The sequence below is a fragment of the Lissotriton helveticus genome, chromosome 9 (genome assembly GCF_964261635.1).
Source record: "Lissotriton helveticus chromosome 9, aLisHel1.1, whole genome shotgun sequence".
Classification (NCBI taxonomy): domain Eukaryota; kingdom Metazoa; phylum Chordata; class Amphibia; order Caudata; family Salamandridae; genus Lissotriton; species Lissotriton helveticus.
The window spans coordinates 1,121,283,153-1,121,303,119 of record NC_136070.1 but is presented as its reverse complement, the minus strand read 5'-3'; the positions used below and the strand labels follow the sequence as shown (position 1 = coordinate 1,121,303,119).

The following is a 19,967-nucleotide window of genomic DNA, read 5'->3' as shown; positions in this document are numbered from 1 at the left end:
AAGGCGGAAGCACACCAGCACACCATGGCCAACACAAAGTGCGAGTATGAGTGCAGGTAGGAGTTTTCTTTTACTTTATCCTCAGATTTAGCAGCAATAATTTGACAGTTTTACACCTGTGAATAACGCTAAAGTACTGCCGGTAGGCTCAGATGTTCTAGAATCTGAGCGCTTGCATCACTCCTCCTAAATAGGGAGGTGTGTGAAAATCAAAGAAAGACTAATGCACCGACCAAGATGGCGTCGCCACAGTGGCCAGCTCTAACAGGCAGAAGCACACCAGCGGAAAGTGCAACTATGAGTTCAGGTAGGAGTTTTCTTTTACTTTATCTTCAGATTTAGCAGCAATGATTTAACAGTTTTACAATTCTTAAAAAACTTTAAAGAGCTAAGGATCAGATGTAGTCTCACCTTTGTGACGACAATCTCTGGGTGGACCTCTGCCCCGGGATCCAGCAGAACTTCTAATCAATTATGGCGTGTCTTGTTTGCACCAATGTGAATCTGTTCGCAAAGTGGTCCTTGTCTTTCGGCAGCAGTCGGGCTCGATAAACCAATCTCTCCAATCTGCCTTGCCAAAATGCTGCTCGGATATGAATTTACCTTAAAGAAATTAAAAGAAAGAGGCGCTTGTCAAAACAGTACCAAGTTGATTTAATTAAACGCAGCAGCTGGGAGAGACTCAACAAAATGTGTCTGAGGAAAGTCTCTCAGTGTACAACATTTTGGCTGACATTATATACATCTCTTGAGGTACAATAAAGAAATTTCTGCATTCCTGAAAAAGCATCTCAGTCATAAATTAACAAGTTTGGGCATCTGATAAGGACACAGATGGCTCTCGACCTCGGGGAGAGCTGGTGTGGGCCGGTGTGTATGTGTCCAAATGTCAGCATGAGGAGCACATGATCACTACGTGTGATGTGCATGTCCTGTCCTGATTGGCTGAGTGTTCCTATCTACATGTGGTATCTAGCTTTGTGGTATTTTTGGGGAACGCGAGCCTTTGGCCAAGCGTGTTCTTTGGACCTGTTTGTGGTGCAACTATCTATCTGTGGGATCAATCTGGGGTTTCCCTGGGCATGCAATCTTTTTGGGTTGTGACCTTTCATTCAATAGGTGTGGGTTGCAGGACCTACCTGACTGTCTGTCTCTGACTTGAGGTTGATGGGGAGGTCACCTTGGGTGAATCCAACAGCAATGGTACGAGTTCATTGGAACTCCTGAAAATAATGTGGCAGTCGCTGGTATCATTTTTATTGACATTATCAACATTGTGGGTACAGTTGTCATTGTGTACAACAATATTGTCTTTACTGATATTGACATAGGTATGCGTGCCTAGATCATGGCATACATTGACATTGTAAATACATTGTCATTTGTGCATGGATTATGGCATACATTTACATCGTTACTGCTGGTATCGACAGTGTTGTGCGGGCATATATTATGACATACATATGGCAAACATTGACATTGCATTTATGGGTATATTGACATTGTTATGTGGGCACAGGTTATGGTATCCATTTACTTCATATTTGTCCATTCCAACTGTAGTGCCACTTACTGGGGATTTATAAGTAAATCAATTATGCCATTTGGGGGATAAACCAACATTACCATGTTTAGAGGAGAGAGCACAAGCACTTTAGCACTGGTTAGCAGTGGTGAAGTGCACAGTCTTAGCTGGCAAAAACAAGGTCAGAAAATTGGAGGAAGACAAAACGTTGGGGGAAAGACCATCCCAAGGCTGACAGGTCAGTCTTGCAATATAGATAGTTGAAGGTAAAAACTTTGGAATGTAGCACAGAAGTATACTTCAACGTAGGTTTTAGGTATTTCACAGACTAATACTTGGAGAAACTATAAGTTCTTATTATACTCAAGTTCTCTTTTGAGTATGTGTTACTTTCTTTTAAACTTATCGTGGCATCAAGGGGCACTAGCTGATAACTTTCCGATGGCAATAAAGATACTTCAGAATAGTTGAGCAGTGATACCTTATTATATTTTTACTTTTCTCAACCAACTTTGCAGTTCCCCATTGCAAGTGTATGCATATGTATTTTAACTTAACTTTTGTATGCCTGCTGTGGGAAAATGATTGTCTCCATGTGCTGCTTGCAGTGAACAGCTTTCATAATGGCTTAACTAAAAATAAAAGCAGTGTTTTCCAAGATAGCTGGAATGTGAGAAAGCTCTTGCAAAGGGATATTTTTCTTTAACATCCTGAAAGCATAGCAGAGATACTATAAAAGAAGTACACAAGAAAAGTGATGGATGGAATGCTTGAATTAATCTCAGCCACGTCGATCCATCCATATGAAAGTCAATCTTGAGCCTTCTCCAAAGAGAACATTATGGTCTGAAGAGCGAGGGCATGTCCTCCTGGAATCGGAACATAAGCAACCCAATACCAGATTCACTCTTATTAGGGCTCATCAGTCATTGTATAGCATATAGCTTGGTACCAGTGGCACAGTGTCAACAGTGTCCAGATCTGAGCATTCCTGTACCACTTAATGTGTCACACTGAAATATACAGCAGTGATGGATGGAATACTTGAATTAATCTTAGCCACTGGTAATCACTCGGATCGCCTTTCAGTCCAATGCAAAATTTGCATGGTGAAGACCGTGTTTAAATTTGAGAAAAGTTTGTGTAGGTTCTTAGTACTTTTCTTCAGATGCCACTGTCCAATTCCACCACCGGCTTGAGCACACTTCCACCACTGTAACCATCCACTGTCTGTGTGGTCACTGCCCAAAGATTTTGATGTACTGTCTACCACCACAGAAAAATTATCCCTAGTAAGCGTGCCAGTACCCACTTTTATTTAAGGATCTGTCAGTGCAGGTACTATTTCACTAGTCTGAGGTTCAGTGAGTGAAGCATTGATTAGGGATTCATATTTTTGTTTTAGAAACTGGTAGGTAGTATCCAACGTATGAAGGCAGCTGGTGTGGTGGTTCACAGTTCAGTAGACTGGTGCAGTTCAGTTCTGTTGACTGTTTCCTGATTGGGAAGAGACTAGTTATGCACTATGAAGGCTTCTTTGAGGGGAATCTCTAAGGACTGCTGAAAGAGCCAGAAGACTTTATGGTATGTTGCATAACACAAGTGATATCTGATCTTCTGTCTGTCAAAAAGAAAAGTGACTGAAGGAGTAGGGTGTGTGACTGGGGGGCAAAAGAGTAGACAAAGTGCTTAGAGGAGAGAATCAAGGATTAAGGACTGGGGTGAAGAAAACAAGGTGGAATAACCAGATTAGTGCATTACAAATGAGTAGATTTATAAACCTACTTGCAAGGGGGCACGCAGGCGTCCAAGTGATAGTTAGGTATTAACTCTGAAAAGTCTACCGGAGGCTTTAGACAGAAACACTATTGACTTTCTAACATCTCTAATTCTGAAATTGACAAAATGTTAATTTCCATTAACGTTAACTATAGAAATGAGTGTTTAAAGTAATTTCCTAGTCAGTACCAATCTGAAGTTAACCTTATTATGTGTAATGAAGTAACAAAGTGTTTTATGTGGCACAGCCAGCACTGCTACAGGGAATAATGGGTAAGATGCCCTTTTCTTTGTAAAGAAATTTAAACACATTCAATGCCCCAATTCCCTGCTTCTGTTTGGATACAAACTCTCAGTTATGTTTGGATACAAACTCAGCTAAAGTCAGGTGCTTTGAGTAGAGATGATGTGCACAGCACTTCTTTCAGGACGTCAAAGACCTTCTGACAGTTGTCATTCCAAATGACTTTCTTGGTCCATTTCTTTGAGTTCAGTTTTTTTGTCAGAGGACAACTATGGTGCCATACCTCTTCACAGATCTCCTGTAGTACCCAATCAGGCCCAGGAAGTCTCTGTTTTGGGAGGTTCCCAAACTATGATGGTTTGGATCTTGGGTTTAAAAGGCTGTACATGTCCTCTGCCAAAAGATAGGTACACCACAGGCACTTGCTGGCCTTGACGGTCACTACTGCCTGTTGCACGGCCTGAAGAACTTGTCAGAGGTGGGTCAGGTGTTCCTGTCAGATGGATCTAAAGACAGCTGTATCCTCAGGATGTGCTAAACAACATGTCTAAAGTCCTGACATTAGTCTAACAGCACCCTGTTTGAACTTTGAGGGCCATATGTGCAGCAACCTCAGAACAAGAATATTGTCTCTGTAAGCAAAGGTAGCAGCTAAGAGAGGTGAATAGCCATAAATTGGAATTCAAAAGATTTGGCAGAGCAGGGAATGGTGGTGGGCAGAGGGCTTATATGTTTTCACCAAAGGTTTTATTATTCACTTCCTTCTGCCATTATCATCCTCAAAGAAACCGCCCAGCAGTTTGCCTGGGGAAGACCGTCACAATGTTCCAGAAGACATCGTCCAGCCACACAGGAGTTGGTTTCAGACAGCTAATGTTAATCTTTTTGGAGGTGTGATTTCAAATCCCACTGCTGCCACCAATGTGAGAAAGTAAAGTATTAGTTGGGGTAGGGGAAATAATGTCACAATTCTGTATAGGGGTCAAGTGAGGTCTCACTAATTTAAACCTAAGCTGCACCCTCGGTACCTCTAGCACACATCACACTGGCTTCACTTATCAGAAATGTGTAAAGCATTTATCAGTACCAAAACATTTGAAAAGCAGGAAACACAACACAATAAAAATCTACTGATCCTTATGCAAATGAAGTAAAATGTAATGAACAAATAGACACCAAACGTCTAAGAATCATATCTCTGATTCCCTACATCCGATTCTTGATAGTTTGGGCATCAATAGCTATGTTGAATATTGCAACATTCTCTCATGCCCAGTTACATGTCAGAATACCAGATACAATTGTTGTCAATTAATACCTGCCATAGGTTTCAATAGCTGTAGGCCGGATGCTAAAATTATTTTATTCTCTATAGTCTAGGTTTAATTGTGTTCAATGGATGAATTGCTTACTCCCAGACTTGATCCATGAAGTATATTTTCATTCAATGAGCATGCCAATAAGTCACACCTAAGCCTCGAGAAAGTCATAACTACTCTCAGAAAAATGTACTGGTGAATCAGGCCCTCGTCATTTAAAAAAAGGTCAATCCTGTAGAAATACTCTGTCCATTCTCATTGTTCAAGATCTGACTGCAAAACCAAACACTGATGTGTAGGCATGTTTCATTTAAAATAATTTCTTCAGATTGTGCTAACTTCTGCATTGTTTGGATATTTTTAAGATTTTACTTCTGTGTTATTGGTACAAACCACATGGATTGAGTGATGTGTTACTTATCCCTGTATTCAGTGTAATTTTATTCAGGCACAGTGCACTTCCTTTTTTAATATCTCTCTATGAATATTAAAGAACATGAGCAGAATGTAAAGATTGCTCTTACATTGCCCTGGTGTGCCACAGAAGGATTCTCTATCAAATCCATGTATTGTGAATATAAGATCTTTTATTAGTTAACATATTTTTATTGAGAAAGAAATAAATAATAGGTTACAATTGATTTACAAACCAGAATATATAGCAGAGTATATGGGATACAACAAATAGAATCTAATTGTTCATGAAAAAGAAAGGGGGGAAGAGAAAAGAAAAAAAAGAGTGAAAAGTAAGCAAAAGATAAAGTACAGTACAAAATTCAAAGAACTACATAAGTAGATTCGGAGTTTGGAGAAAGCTTGCAAAGGGTAATAAAAGTAAGTGAAATCTAATCTTTTGTTTAAGTATTACCAAAATAGGACCATTTTGAGTTGCATTATTAACATATACATTTTTTTCTAGGTGGTAATCATGGAAGTTCAAGGTCTTAAATCCTTAGCACCGAACCGAATAGTGTACTGCACAATGGAGGTGGAAGGAGGAGAAAAACTGCAGACCGATCAGGCAGAAGCTTCCAAACCAACGTGAGCACCTTTTTTGTACTTATGACTCTCTCTTCTCTATGTTCTTTCAAGCATCGACAAAGAACTAGAAATTGAATGAAAAAGCAATGAAGACATGTGAATATTTGTTTTCAATTCCCTTGTGTCACATTGGCCAAAACTGGATAAGCACAGTTGTATGTCACTATACCTAGTTCAAGATTGTCAACCTCAATAATATCGATTCACACAAATATCATGGCCACTAGATCACCTGTCACAGAGCCGTCAAAGTAAAAATATATTTACTATTCCATACCTGCCAACTTTCAAAATCACTTCACCATGTGACATGGGGGCGGGTCCTTGGACAGGGCAGGGCCTGGTGCCAAGTGATATCTAAGAGACACTCTACCTCTAATAAAGCCAGCCACCCACCCTCTCCCAAAAAACAAACAGAGGGCCATCAAGGCTGTTTTCACACCTTTTAATAGATATCAGCTGCTTACGGCCTCCGAAAACGAGCTGGAAATCAGGGCCTGACTGGGATCCAAAACTGCAAAGTGCTTGAGCAGCCACCCAGGGGTTTGGAGGTGCGGCCGAGCTGTTTACCAGGGCCGGTTTCTGCCAATTTCGTTACAGCGGCCAATGTTGTACCAATGCTGCATAAATGGCCCTGTAACAAAATCGGCCCCTAGGGCCCCAAAACCTGCCCCCCAACCCTGGTGGCCCACCGGGGAGATGCCCGGTGTCTGCTATGGCCAATTCGACCCTGCTGGAAATCCATTGTTTTCAGAAGTTTTGAGCTCCTTTTCCCTGCCACCATGGGATTTTGGGTCCTCCCTGGGTGATTATGTGAAGGTAGTCGAAATTGTGTGACACACAGTGGCACCTTGTGAGTTGGCAGGTATGGTATTCTTAACTCCCATTTAGTTACCCAGACTTACTTTGGGCAGTAGTGGTTAGGTCGATGTAATCATGACAAAACAAATTTCTTATGATTATGTTTCAAATAGTTGACATTAAAATTTTAAAAAACTTAAACCCTGTGCTAACTACAAATGTCAGCTTCATTTGTTTAAATACATCCTTATTTTCTATACACAGTACGATCCACCTGAGCATCTTCCCTATATGGGAACTCTTAATGTCCTCCTTATTTCCTTCATTTGGGTGGGGCCGTCTACTAGCCGCGCAGACACGATTTACAACCAACCATTTCACATTAACTACCATGGAGTAGTTAACGTGATGTTCTGGTATTTTTGACCCCTGAACCTATTACTGGACTGGCTAAATTTGCGGTGCTGTTTTTTGGTGAATTCTGGAATGTATACATTCAGGTGTGGGTCAGAAATATGAGGGAAGAATATAGAAGGGTCGCAATATCATTACCAGGATATCTAGGGATAAAATATTGCAAGGTAAGTTTGTCAAGATTTTCCATCCCTAACTTCATATATACATAACTTGGTTATATATAGAATGTGGAGTTAAAAGTAGTACATCCATATCTCCCACTCAATATTCAGTTCACAATACTGTGACCCTTCTATAGTCTACCTTCGATATTCCTTGCTGCAATCATTCATTCATAGGGGACTTTTCAACTGCATATGTACAATAATATTGTATAGTACCAACCTAACTGGGAAGGTCATCAGTAGAAGGATGCTGTAATGTAATGTGTTGCTCCCCTCTAGCCCTCGTTTATTGTCTAAGTTTACATTGCTTGTCAGTGGCATTGCTATGTGGCTATGATTTCGAGAGTGCAGTGCCATATCATGCCATTATAGTTTCAGTGGTTGTCTTGAAAGGGGCACAATCCTTGTCGGCTCACTCTACATTGACAAGACAGGTGTGATAGCTCAGTGAGTTGAACAGTTGCAGCTAAGACATGCAATGATGAGCAGGTCACAAGGTCATTTCTCAGCAAGGTCGACTAAAACTTTCTTTCGTTCGAGGTTGTAAATGTTAGCTCTATTATTTTGGGTAACAGTAACACCACATATTTACAGAGTGTGGAGGTGCTATGGGAAGCGCTATAAAAACAAGCTACTATTAATATTTTTTAAAAGCAAGACGTTCTTTATATAAACACATCCTTTGGCGACTTCACATGAAGAATTTTCGGAAGAGTCAGACTGTAGCTGCAAATGAGGTACAAGCTGAGGATGGCTTTTGGTCTTCAGGAATGAAGGTGTGCTCATTTTATCTCCGCTAATTGACATGCATTTAAATGTCATCTTTGTGTGGGCTCAATTAGTCGTGCACAGGACCATCGCGTGGTCCCGAGCCCATATTGTGCCATGCTGAATTAACACATCTCTCACTTCGCGTCTATTTAAAGGGATCTAATTACTGTTAATGAGATACAAGCAAGACGTAAGAAACTGCAGAATTAACGCTGATCAGGAAGCACCGAAAATGCAGCCTGATTTCTACTCTGGCATTTTCTGTTTGAGGAATGTGCAAACATTGCGTAAGCCTACGAGAAAGACTAGTAGGCCACTGAGAAGACGATGCTGTTCCTTTATTGTACTTGTATTTGACAGTATATGAGAAGGTTTTTACTTTTTTACTACACTGATTGCTCAGGTGCTTTAACAAGGCTGTTTTAGCGCTTTTATTTTGTTTTTATACTGATGCTACTTGTTTATTTAATACAATTTGAATGAAGACGAATGAAAAAAGTACAAAATAAAACACTGCTGTGAACCATTAATTTTTGCAGGGAAAAAGTGACGTCTTTAGCATATTAACTTAATTGTCCATGAAGCAAGATTTTTTTTTTCTATTGTGGCCTTAGTACATTCTTTTAAGGCCTCCAGTGGGGAAGAAGAAACAATCTGACATAGGCCCCTAAATTCCACTGCAGTTGTTAGAAAAATGTCATTATAGGCGACCGTTGTAAGCATTTAAAAACTCGTATCTATTGATAAAATGCTGTTTACACTGTTTTTGCCAATTACTCTTCTTGGGAAATACTACTAAGTAATAAGAAATTAACATTTACTACTACTCCCCTTAAGGCAGAATGGTTTTGATACCACTCCCTTAATAGATACCTCTATCGACTTAACGAAGGAAGCAGGCATATGTACGTCACAAAATATGACCGGAAACCTGATAAAATGTAATTGTAAGTTAAAATTGGTAACTATTTTAAAAATATTATAAGTAAAAACCATTGATAGTTAAAGGTTTTGTAAGACATAATTCTTTCGTTGGCTTGGTATGTTGAATTTTAATGAAAGTGAAATATGAATTAGATTAAAAATAAAACTAAGAATAGATGACAGTAGTTTTGCTCTCTTTGTCTTTTCTGAAATCTCTTGGCAAAGCTCATTCATTATGCTGAATGTGGGGTGATGCATTATATAGAAAATGATGCTATATAAATTAAGAACTCCCGTACCTACTTGAGGCCCTTATCATGTTGGGTCCTGCTTACTTCAAAATAGTTTTCTGCATCTGCGAATTCGAGAACAGATTTCTCTGCGATCCTTTTATGCTACTGGATCCATCCCGCTCTCAAAACGTTCATGATTTGTCAATGGCCCTTCATAGTCATGTTTTATTCTTGGAGTTTCAATACATGTCTGCATCTCTTGGGCACCTCCATTGGTGTTGGCAGACGTCTACTTGCCTACACGCCCTGCGGCATGGACGCAGTTAACAAAGTGACTATTAACACTTTCTGGGCTATGGCTGAATTCTTCATAGCTTTTTTCAGCATGCCATTGGCATTTTCCTGCAAGCCAACGCCAAGCCACAGAATAATGTAGCTGCTTCTCCTCACCAAGTTCAGCCATCTTGTTCTGTGCTTTCCAAGAGTGATAGTGTACAATGTTCTTGGTGGCTGTGTGTCGGAACATCAAAATTATGTACAAAAAAACCTACATTCATGATCATGATGAAAGCAGCTAATTACTATGTCTTTTTTTAGATGGTGGGTATTAATGATGGGAGACTGTCTCAAGTGTACAGCGTCCTGCACCTGGCCATTTTCGTTTGACCCATGAATTTGTGTTAATACACTAAATTCTCGACCTGTCGTGTGATGGCAAAAAACTTAACAGTTCTTCAGATTATAATACATAGTTGAAGATTTGTTGGAGCTTCTCCTAGCACCTTCATCAGTCAAAGACGATGAATAAATAATTTAGGTCACAACTACGTGGAAATATGTAGAATGATACTACTAACGAAAGCACAGTGAGGAAACTGGCCCAAACTGTGGTGAAAATTTTAATAACACAATACATTGCAAAATACCTAACTTGAGGCTATGGAATAACGACATTACAGGGTCTGTATTAATATGTGGGGCAGTATATATCACCCTCACATAAAAACTAAATGAAACATATGGGAGTAAATTACTTACTCTGTGCTACTTGACAGTCCCTGTCAAAATGAGCAGAAAGTAAAAACCTCTCATTTTTGAAGAACTAGCCTTTTATTGATAGCTCCGGTTTATAAAAGGATGATGGGATGTTTTTGAGAGGTGTGATTGTGCTCCGAGTCTATAGTCAAAGTATTTATTCAATAGCAGCAAGTTATCTTCCAGTCTGGATGAGTGAAAGTAATGATGTGAAAGATAGGTATAGTCAACCCATCAGGGTTAACAAGTGCTATATAAATGCAAACCTTTCTTCCCTCTTCTAGCCCTCCGCTATCCTTCTGAATCCAAATAACTGACTAACCTATCCACCACTCAAATTACTTTCAAATTTCACTGTGCTAATTCAACACTAATCCTTTATGGGTTACGGAGTAGCGTGCTACTCGCCCAAAAATGTCTTGAACGCCTCGTCAGGGATATTAAGCGCTATATAAATGCAATTACAATACAACACAATCTGTCAATAGGATGATTTGTTTGATCAATTCTACACTGAGCTTTCATTATATGCAATATCTGAGTTTTCCCCACTATTGTCACATGGTCAAGACAAGGAGAACCATGAGCAGCCACTGCCGTCCACATCCACTATAATTAAAGCCCTCATTACAGGTGTAGAGGAAAATCTGGACTAAGGTTTTTCCCTAATCCAAATTTCAAGATCTGCAAAATTACAGTTCTCAAATTCCACCAGTAAAAATAGGTCACTAATAGGGAAAATATGTAGATTTCAGGTGTAGTAAAACATATTTGTATGTCTTCCTAGTTAAAACTCTCAAACTCAGAATCTTGATGGAAAATTGCCCTGGAGAAAAAAGCAGTAAAATTAAAATGAAGGCTTTGGTCTCTTCCCTTATTGTGAAAGCTAGGGGTAGGGTTTTTAGTGAAACCAGGAATATTGGCGCTCGGGCTAGTTCGCGTAGTGTACACTATGATCAGACTGAGTATGGTGCTGCCAGGTTGGGGAAATTACCCTATAACCCCCGGAAGTGTATGAGTCAAAAGACTCACACTGGAAATATGAGCCCAGTCCCGGGCACACGTGGTGGGGATATAACAATGGTATGAGAGTCTCATTTGGATCAAAATTGCAACGGTCGACACCAGTCAGTCAGTCAATAATACTTTTATTTGATTTCGTTAAAAATCGTAAAAGATTGTACAAGCTTGTTATGCACAATGATTTAAAAACGGTGATTTAAGAAGGGCAATGAATAAAGACATTGTGCCGTCATCACTCAATCCTCACCAATAGTTGAAATAAGAAATATTAACTATATAATCAATACAATAAAAAAAAAATGTTGGGATATTCATTGAGGAGAAATCAGAAAATTGTTCCGGAGCGGGTGAGGAGAGACTAGTCTATATTGTAGGAGGTACTTGTTTTGATTCTTGTGTATTATCTAGTTCTTTGGCTGCCATTTCCCAAAACGTTATGGCTTTGGAGGACAGTTGGTTGTTTGTTTCCATTCAGTCGTTGCTTCATTAAACCACTCTTTAACATTACACTGATGTTGACCGTTGCAATTTTGATCTAAACGAGACTCTCATACCATTGTTATATCCCCACCACGTGTGCGCGGGACTGTGCTCATCTTTCCTCATTGTTTTGATACTGTAAAATCAATGCATTCAATTTCGTGTGAAGTGAACGGAAGGGGCAGTCAATCAACCGGTTGTGTGACTGTTCTTGGAGATTTGGAGAAGGTATCACGGTATGACGACGAATCATTTTGGTAGATCATTTTGCATCAAGTTAGGTGCTGCCTTGTTTGAGGCATGAAGGACCTAAAATACCAATAAATAAATATAAGCCGGATATACTAAGGTGAGGTCACAAACTAACCAGTGAATTTGCACACCAACTGGGTGTCACCCTTAATTTCATTCACAGGGAGTTACAAAAACTCCTGCATCAATGATATTCATGCAGCTGAAGTCTACAACTACCTGCATATAGAGGCCAGTGAGGGACAGCAGACGACTATGTGCTAATGTTTTTTAAAAGCTGTCCCTATCTGTTAAAGGAACAGGGGCTGCTTTCAAATATAAATGTTCACAATCAGTGAATTATAGTGTGAGGAGCAGGAATGTGTTAACACCACCTTTTCAGTCTTGATTACTGATCAATGGTTTTGGCCGCTTTGTGCTTGAACATCATTCAATCAATCAATCAATCACACTGGATTCACCCAATAGGGTATCCAGGGGCTTGCAGGTCCCATGAGGATCATTCAAACAGCTAGCTCTTGTGGGCCCTTCAGAATTTAGGAAGTGAGGTGATAGTCTAGAGCTGCATGCGGAGGCTGTTCCAGGTCTTTGCTGTGATGTAAGAGATGAATTATCCTTCACTTATGCTTCAGTAGATGCGAAGAGTGTGGGCAAGTGATAGAGATGCAGAGCTTATTCTTCTCGGTGGTTGGTGGAAGCTCAGGTGGTAGTTAATGGGGGTGGGTTTCTTGATTGCACAGATCCTTCTGTGTGGGGGTCAGTAGCTTGAGTTGGCATATCTTCTGTACGGGGAGCCAGTGGAGTTTCCTGAGGTGGGGTGTGATGTGGGCAAGTCTGGCTGTGGAATTCTTTATGACTTGAAGTCTCTGTAGCGTATGTGCGGTGATTCCTACGTAGAGAGCCTTGCCATAATTGAGTCAGCTGGTGAAGAGGGCTTGTGTCATGGTGCGTCAGGTGTGCAGGGATAGCCACTTGAAGATATTATGTAGCATGTGCAGAGTGAGGAACCAGGTGGAGGTAATGGCTTTCATCTGTGATTTCATGGTGAGCCATTTATCTATGATGATTCTGGGGTTTTTGGTGTGGTCCGTGGGTATGGGTGCTAGTCCCAGGTCTGAGGACCACCAAGCATCACTCTATGGGTTCCTGTTGTTGCTGAAGATCAGTACCTCCCGCTTCTCCGTGTTCAACTTCAGGTAGTTATTCTTCATTCAGTCAGTGACACTTGTCATGTATCTGTGGCAGTTGGTCATGGTAGGACTCCACAACCTTATGCCTATGCCGCCTGTCACAGTGGCTTGTATTGATCTTACAATTGTTATAAACCAGTCCAAGATAGACACCCAGTGTGTATGATTAGCTGTGCATGGGCCCACAAAGGGTGGTTTCTTGGAATGCTTGTTCTCATGCTTCATGAAAAGTAATTTCAAGATGGCCACCGTACTTGTCAGCACTGCAGTCATCTTAGAATACTTTTTTCTAAGCTTCATGGAAAACTGTTCCAAGGTGACTAGAATTCTCCACGTGTCAATAGCAATATTAACATCTCAGTATGTCTGGTTTTATTGTGTACTATTTTCAGGTTCTTGTGTTCTGCTAAATTCCCATATGTTTAGTTTCACATACCCTGGTGCAAAATCGTGTGTCCTGATGCATCAGTGCATGCCTTGTTACTGCTATAATATGCAGGTATGTTCTCATATGTTGTTCAAGAGCCATCACAAACAATGTGTAGAGCCTAATGCAAATTGTTTTTTTCCATCATTCGCCTGCTGCAGACTCGAATGCTCATGTGCTATCTCCAATGTCTGATAAAACCAATATATGCTAGGAAATAGACCAGTTAAAACCTTGTACGTCAAGGAACTGCTATTATATGCATTGGTGTAGCAGGCAGGTCTACGAGCTGATACGACTAAAATGTTTTAGTACAGGCCTCGTTGACCAAGAAGAGACTATTCAGCCCATGTACCACCACATTATGCAATTCACCATTTAGTCTATGCCTGTTACAGGCTCAGATATCTCTGAATACCATAAATAAATATTTTTTGCCTATTATGCCCTAGTACATCCATTATCCAGGTACATCCATCTTATGCTCGGTGCACCCTTACATCATCACCTACTACCATTTCCTAAAAGCTTTTATGAAATTACCTCATCCATTATATCCCAGCAAAAGCTTTATATTGCCTCCTAAAATAGTACAAGGGAAAAGCACGTTGCAAACAAGTGTCACATGATATATCGCACCATCATAGAACTACAGTGCAGCAAGGAGCTATTCATATTTCTTTATAAAGCAGACCCTTTACATGGCAGGAAGACGATCATAGAAGTGAGAGATGCAATTCTTATTCCATTAGTAATTTATTTGTGTCTGTCAGTAAGTGCTGAAAAGTGATGTTGGGGAGCCTTGTACAGTTTGGCTCCGCTCTCTCAATACAATATTTAGGGCTCCTGTAAAAGAACCATTACATTTAACGAAACATCTGATTTACACAAATAAATGAACTAGCGATTGCATTATGTCTTTTTACCATCCTCTCAGTATTTCTTTGCCCGAAAATACTGATAATGACGAGACTGAAATATAAAGAAAATCTGGAAATAAAACTATCAATAAATTAAGTTTGTAATATTTTTACAAATGCATTTTAGTATTATAGGTTTTCAGACCTTTTTTGTTTGCAGGTGCTTAAAACCCTTGCATAAAATTATAATTTGACAAACACATAAACAATAATTATCCGGGATGCGCACACCCCATCCCTCCAAAATAAATAAACAAAATTAGAATCATGATTAGTCGTGAATTCGGGAATGCATGCTTCCAGTAAAGCTGGATAAAGATCAAAGACATTTCACAGCTGCTACCTTATATTTTAAAACAAACAATTAGCAAAGAATTATCTCATTTGATCTATGGGTTACTGCTTCCTTAATGATTTGCGTTTTTAATTGAATAGCCGATAATTAAAGAAAAAAGAAGTACCAATAGCACACAGTAAACACTTTACATAGACTACAAAACTTAAGGAAACAGACTTTATGTTGCCACCTGTCAGACAAGTAATAATAGAGCCTACATGGCCCTACATGTTAATAGCCCAAAAAGGACAAAGGTGGTTGTTAGAAATGGGGGTCTCTAGTTTGCAGAGGTAGGTACCTTTGTCAAAATAGGGACCCTTGCTTATATCTGTGTAAGGGGGATACACTTCTAAAATAACCCCTGCTTACCCCTTGGTAGCTTGACCTAAGCAGATAGGCTTACCTCAGAGGCAGTGTGTAAAGCATTTGTGAACACATACAATAATACAGTGAAAACACTACAAATGGACACTACACCAGTTTAGAAAAATAAAAAATCTTTATCTAAACTAAACAAAACCAAATCGACAAGAATCCACAATACAGTAATGAAAAGATGACTTTCAAAAGGTAGAAATAGTTCAGTTCAAAGCAAATTGCAGATGCAACAGCTTTCACATAAAGTGCCTTGGATGCATTGTGCACAAAAACCAAAAAGGGTAACAGGGAAGGTGATGCGTCGGTTCCTTACACTCAGGGAAGGTGATTCGTCGGTTCCTTGCTCCAAGGGAGGTGATGCGCGGTTCCCTACTGCTGCGCAGGGGAGGTGATGCGTCGGTTCCTTACTAGAGAGGAGGTGATGCATCAGTTTCTTAGTGTATGGGGAGGTTATGAATCAGTTTCTTACTGCGTCCCCCAACGATGCAACAGACCTGAATGATCCAGAACGATGCATGGGTTCTTGCAGCTGTACAGCAGGACTTGCATCAGAATCGGTGTGATCTCGGACTTCAGAGATCGGTGCACTCCATGCGGGGATTTCTCGAGCCGCAGGCAGGCGCTGCAACGATTTTCCCAGCGATGCGTCAGAAACCAATGCAGATGTGTGACGTTTCTCATTGTTGCGTTGCTTTTGCAGCTCCCAACAGCCAAAACAACCTTCAGAGGTCCAGAACAGCTACAATCACCTTTTGGCAGGTCAGAACTCCCAGGGGAACTGGAGGTGAAGTATTTGTGTCCCTGAGACATCAGAACAGGAGGCAAACTCTTCTTCAAGCCCTTGGAGATCTTCATCAAGCAGGGGACACAGAAAGCAACAAAGTCCTTTTCCCTTTCCTTGGCACAAAGTAGCCACTGCAGGCAAACCCCAGACAGCAAACACCACAGAGGCGGAATTCCTCCTCAGTTTCTCCAGCTTATCTCCTTGGCAAAGGTTCCTCTTGATTCTCAGAAGTGATCTAAAGTTTTGGGGTCTGGACCCCAATATTTATACAGCAAAATCCTTTGTTCTCTGGTGGCAGAGAAGCTCTGTGCTCAGTCAAAACCAGCTATGTCCTCTCTGGTGCAGCTTCCCTGCAGGAGATGGAGATTGCATTGTGGAAGGCAGACCAGGCCCACTCATGTGAAAGGAAATCTCCTCTCCCCTACTCTAAATGCTGCCTAGGTCAATTTAGCTCATCCCTGAGTCACCCAGACTCTCTGAAGCCACTGCACATCCCCAGCCCATGTCACTCAAAAGCCAGACAGTCAATACACATCCTAGCAAATGCACCCTGGATGGCTAAACAAGAAAACACCTACTTTCTAAAAGTGGTATTTTCAACCAAAGAATGTAACAATCACCCCACTAAAAGATTCATTTTAACATTCTGAGTTCAGACATTTTAACTTTATTTTCCTACCTTGTTCCCAGTTGTAGTTATGTTTATGAGATTCAAAAGGCAAACTCACCATTCTGTCCTATGTGAACCAGTAGCCTTGCAATAGTGAAAAACTAATTTGGCAGTGTTTCACTTTCATGGACATGCCACACACATGAGCCCATGACCCACCTTTTACATACACTGCACCCTGGCCAGAGGGGTATCTTGGGCTTGGGGTGACTCATATATAAGAAAAGGGAAAGTTAGGGCCTGGCAAGTGGGTGCACTTGCCAAGTTGACATGGCAGTACTAGACTGTACACAGGCTCAGCAATGGCAGGCCTGAGTTACATTTACAGGCTGCTTATGTGTGTGGCACAACCAGTGCTGTAGCCCACTAGCAGCATTTGACTTAGAGGCCCTGGGCACACACAGTGCACTGTACTAGGGACTGACTCGTAAATCAGATATGCTAATCATGGAAACACCAATCCATAATAACAGTTTACAAAGGGAGAACTTGCACTTTGGCATTAAACAGCAATGGGAAAATGCCCAAAGTATCTAGACTAGCAAATCAAAGTCCAACACACAGCAAAAACACAGGAGGCAAAGGCAAAAATACAGGGGGAATCCATGCCAATGATGCCAAGTCTAACAGCGATTTTAAAAGAGATTGTCCTATTTGTAATAATGGCTGAAAAACAAGCATCTCCATAAACTATATTGCAGACATCTGCCACTTGAATTCTCCTATTTCCACTCACCATAAAATAGTCTTAATGAAAACAGCTGAACGGGAAGGCGAGCTAAATTACACTTTTCTGAGAAGTGGTTAAGGACTTTTAGATAATCCCGACCGTCTACTAAGGCTCATTCATTCAGTCATGTTGCATTTATACATATCAAGATCAGTGCTTAATTTGATATAATTGTTGCAGGTGGGGCCCACTGGCACTCATTTTTGGGGGCCAGCACTTCATAATCAAACTTTGACACAGAACTAAATATAGAAAGGTAGAAAATGGGGAAACAAGGACGAAGAGAATGCTGGAAAAAAACAGTGACATTTAGACTAAGAAAGGAAATAAAAGAACCTCCTAGAGCAGAGGTCTTCAAACTGTGGGGCGGGCCCTCCTAGGTGTTCCTCAAGTGAACCCAGGGGACTCCAGGCTCTCTCCAAAACAAGCATTATTCTGATAACAGTGTTTGTTTTCAACTGAAAAGACAGTAAGCTGCTCTGTAATGGGCCATCGCTAACATCTTTCATCATTTATATCTTGGCTGGAAGAAGGTGTCAAAATGGAAGGGACTCTAATTATTTTTCAAAACTCTTACCCCTATTTCTAATAGTCACACTGTAGATACTTTACGGGATAGTAATAACTGCCTGACCAGAAAGGTATGTTTGGCAATCATGTATTTTATTGCATTTTTAAAACGATAACAGAACTTAACAGTTTAATAGAATAATTGAGAAAACATTTGAGGGGGGCCCCAGTCATTTTTTTTGGGGGGGCGGGATTATAAAGTTTGAAGACCACTGTAGAGTGAGATAACGTGAGAAAGTGTGTATGATGATGGATGGAAAAGGTATGAGATGTAATCAAGACCAGGCAGTTTTTCACCTCCCACATTCGTTAGCACTGGCAGCGGGCTTCTGTGTGGAATTTTGCGGCTCAGCACATCTTTCATAAATTAAGCACTGATCCACCTTTAACGTGTACAATATAAGCTTTTCCTGTGTTCTCACTAACTTTTTAAAGATGTGATAAGGAGGGTTAATGTCCCAGATTTCAGGCAGTTTTACATGTGATAACGCTTTTCTCAAAGAATTTGACCAAAGAGTGCATTTAATAAGGGGTGGTTTATTTAATTCCCATCATATTAAATACTCTGATATACATATCGAGTCCGAGCTAACATTTGGTAAATAAGTGTGAAGGTTGGCCAGAAATGATCAAACTTGCTTCAGTAGAGCAATTGCAAGGTGCATATGCCCTTGTGCAGTGTGTGGCATCAGAGAGGTGGAACAAAAACCCATAGGTGTAGCCCTTTTTCAGGCTAAAAGACCTCCCTATAAGGAAGAGCAACAAAGCTGTGTGTAAGTGTTGGCATTAATTGTGCCTTTATTAATGTTAGCATTGGCTAAATGATGGACCAGAAAGGTGTTTGCTTAGTTGTAAGAAAGCAATATTTATTGCAGAAGCATTTGCCTTCAGAGAGTAGAGATGCAAATGATAGACACTCCTCCATTCAAACCATTGTCCCAGACATTTCTATGCAGAAATGTGTCATACTTTTGTTGTTCCAATACCCAGTAACCCATTTTGCACCGCAAGATGGGTTACTTATTTGAGCGACAATAGGACCCCAAAGCATTTAGTGCCTCTTGCAGCTGAGTCAGTGTTCTGTGTAAGAGGACAGTATCATTTGTGTATTGTAGACTTGGTACAGTTTAACTGCCCAGTTTCGAGGGAAAGATATTAGCATTGAACAGGGCAGGGTCAAGATCAGCAGTACACAGAATAAAAAACAGGGGCATAAACACGTAGTCCTTCTTCAGTCCTCTGTTGGTATAAATTTTCCCAGCAGTTTTTATTGATCCCCATAGCTTCACCTTGTTCCATCTCTCTGAGTGCAATGCTATAATAGCTCCAAGGAGGAATGGGAAAATTCGCCAATTTGCCAGTTTTGACCATAACAAACCACAATTCACTCAGTCTAAAGTGCTCTTAAAATCAATAAAGTCTGCGAAAAAACGTTTCTCTGAATGAGCTGTCTGATCTGTAAGCAGGGAGATAGCAGTGAGATTGTGCCATAATGCTGTTGGGAGACTGTCTAATAGTAATCATAAATTCTCCATCTTGTTTAATTGTTTTGTACTTCTCTTATGTCAGATAAACGAATGCAGGGAAAGCGTAGATCAATAATCTCACCATTGGTACTTAGTAGCTTATCAATAGAGTGAATTCAACAAGAAAGGTCAGAGGACAGCTTTTACATTATGAGAGATGTTTTGCTTGGACATTAGGAAATGTCTGTGGATCCGAATGATTTATTTAATAAAATGTAATGAGCGGCATTGTTTATGCTGCACATGCACTAGTAATCTCACAATTATAGACATGGGTCCCTTGCTCACTCTGCCTCTGGATTCAAGCTAGCTTGGCTGATGAGGGGTGTCACCCCGAAACCAGGCCCCGAAAGCTTGTTTCTGGTCCAAGGAAAATTTGGCTAGGCAGTTCGGTCTGGAATGTTCTCATGAGGCACAGAGTCAAATT

The 19,967-nt window shown here is 40.5% G+C and overlaps 1 protein-coding gene across 14 annotated transcripts in view; it reads left to right on the top strand.

Moving 5' to 3' along the window:
• Window positions 1-19,967, top strand: part of CADPS (calcium dependent secretion activator) — a 1,592,252-nt gene that overhangs the window by 680,618 nt on the left and 891,667 nt on the right. For all 14 annotated transcript variants that reach the window (XM_078661538.1, XM_078661533.1, XM_078661537.1 and 11 more), the window contains exon 6: window positions 5,787-5,908. In XM_078661538.1, the coding sequence (XP_078517664.1) occupies window positions 5,787-5,908 (122 nt within the window). The remainder of the gene's footprint in view (window positions 1-5,786; window positions 5,909-19,967) is intronic.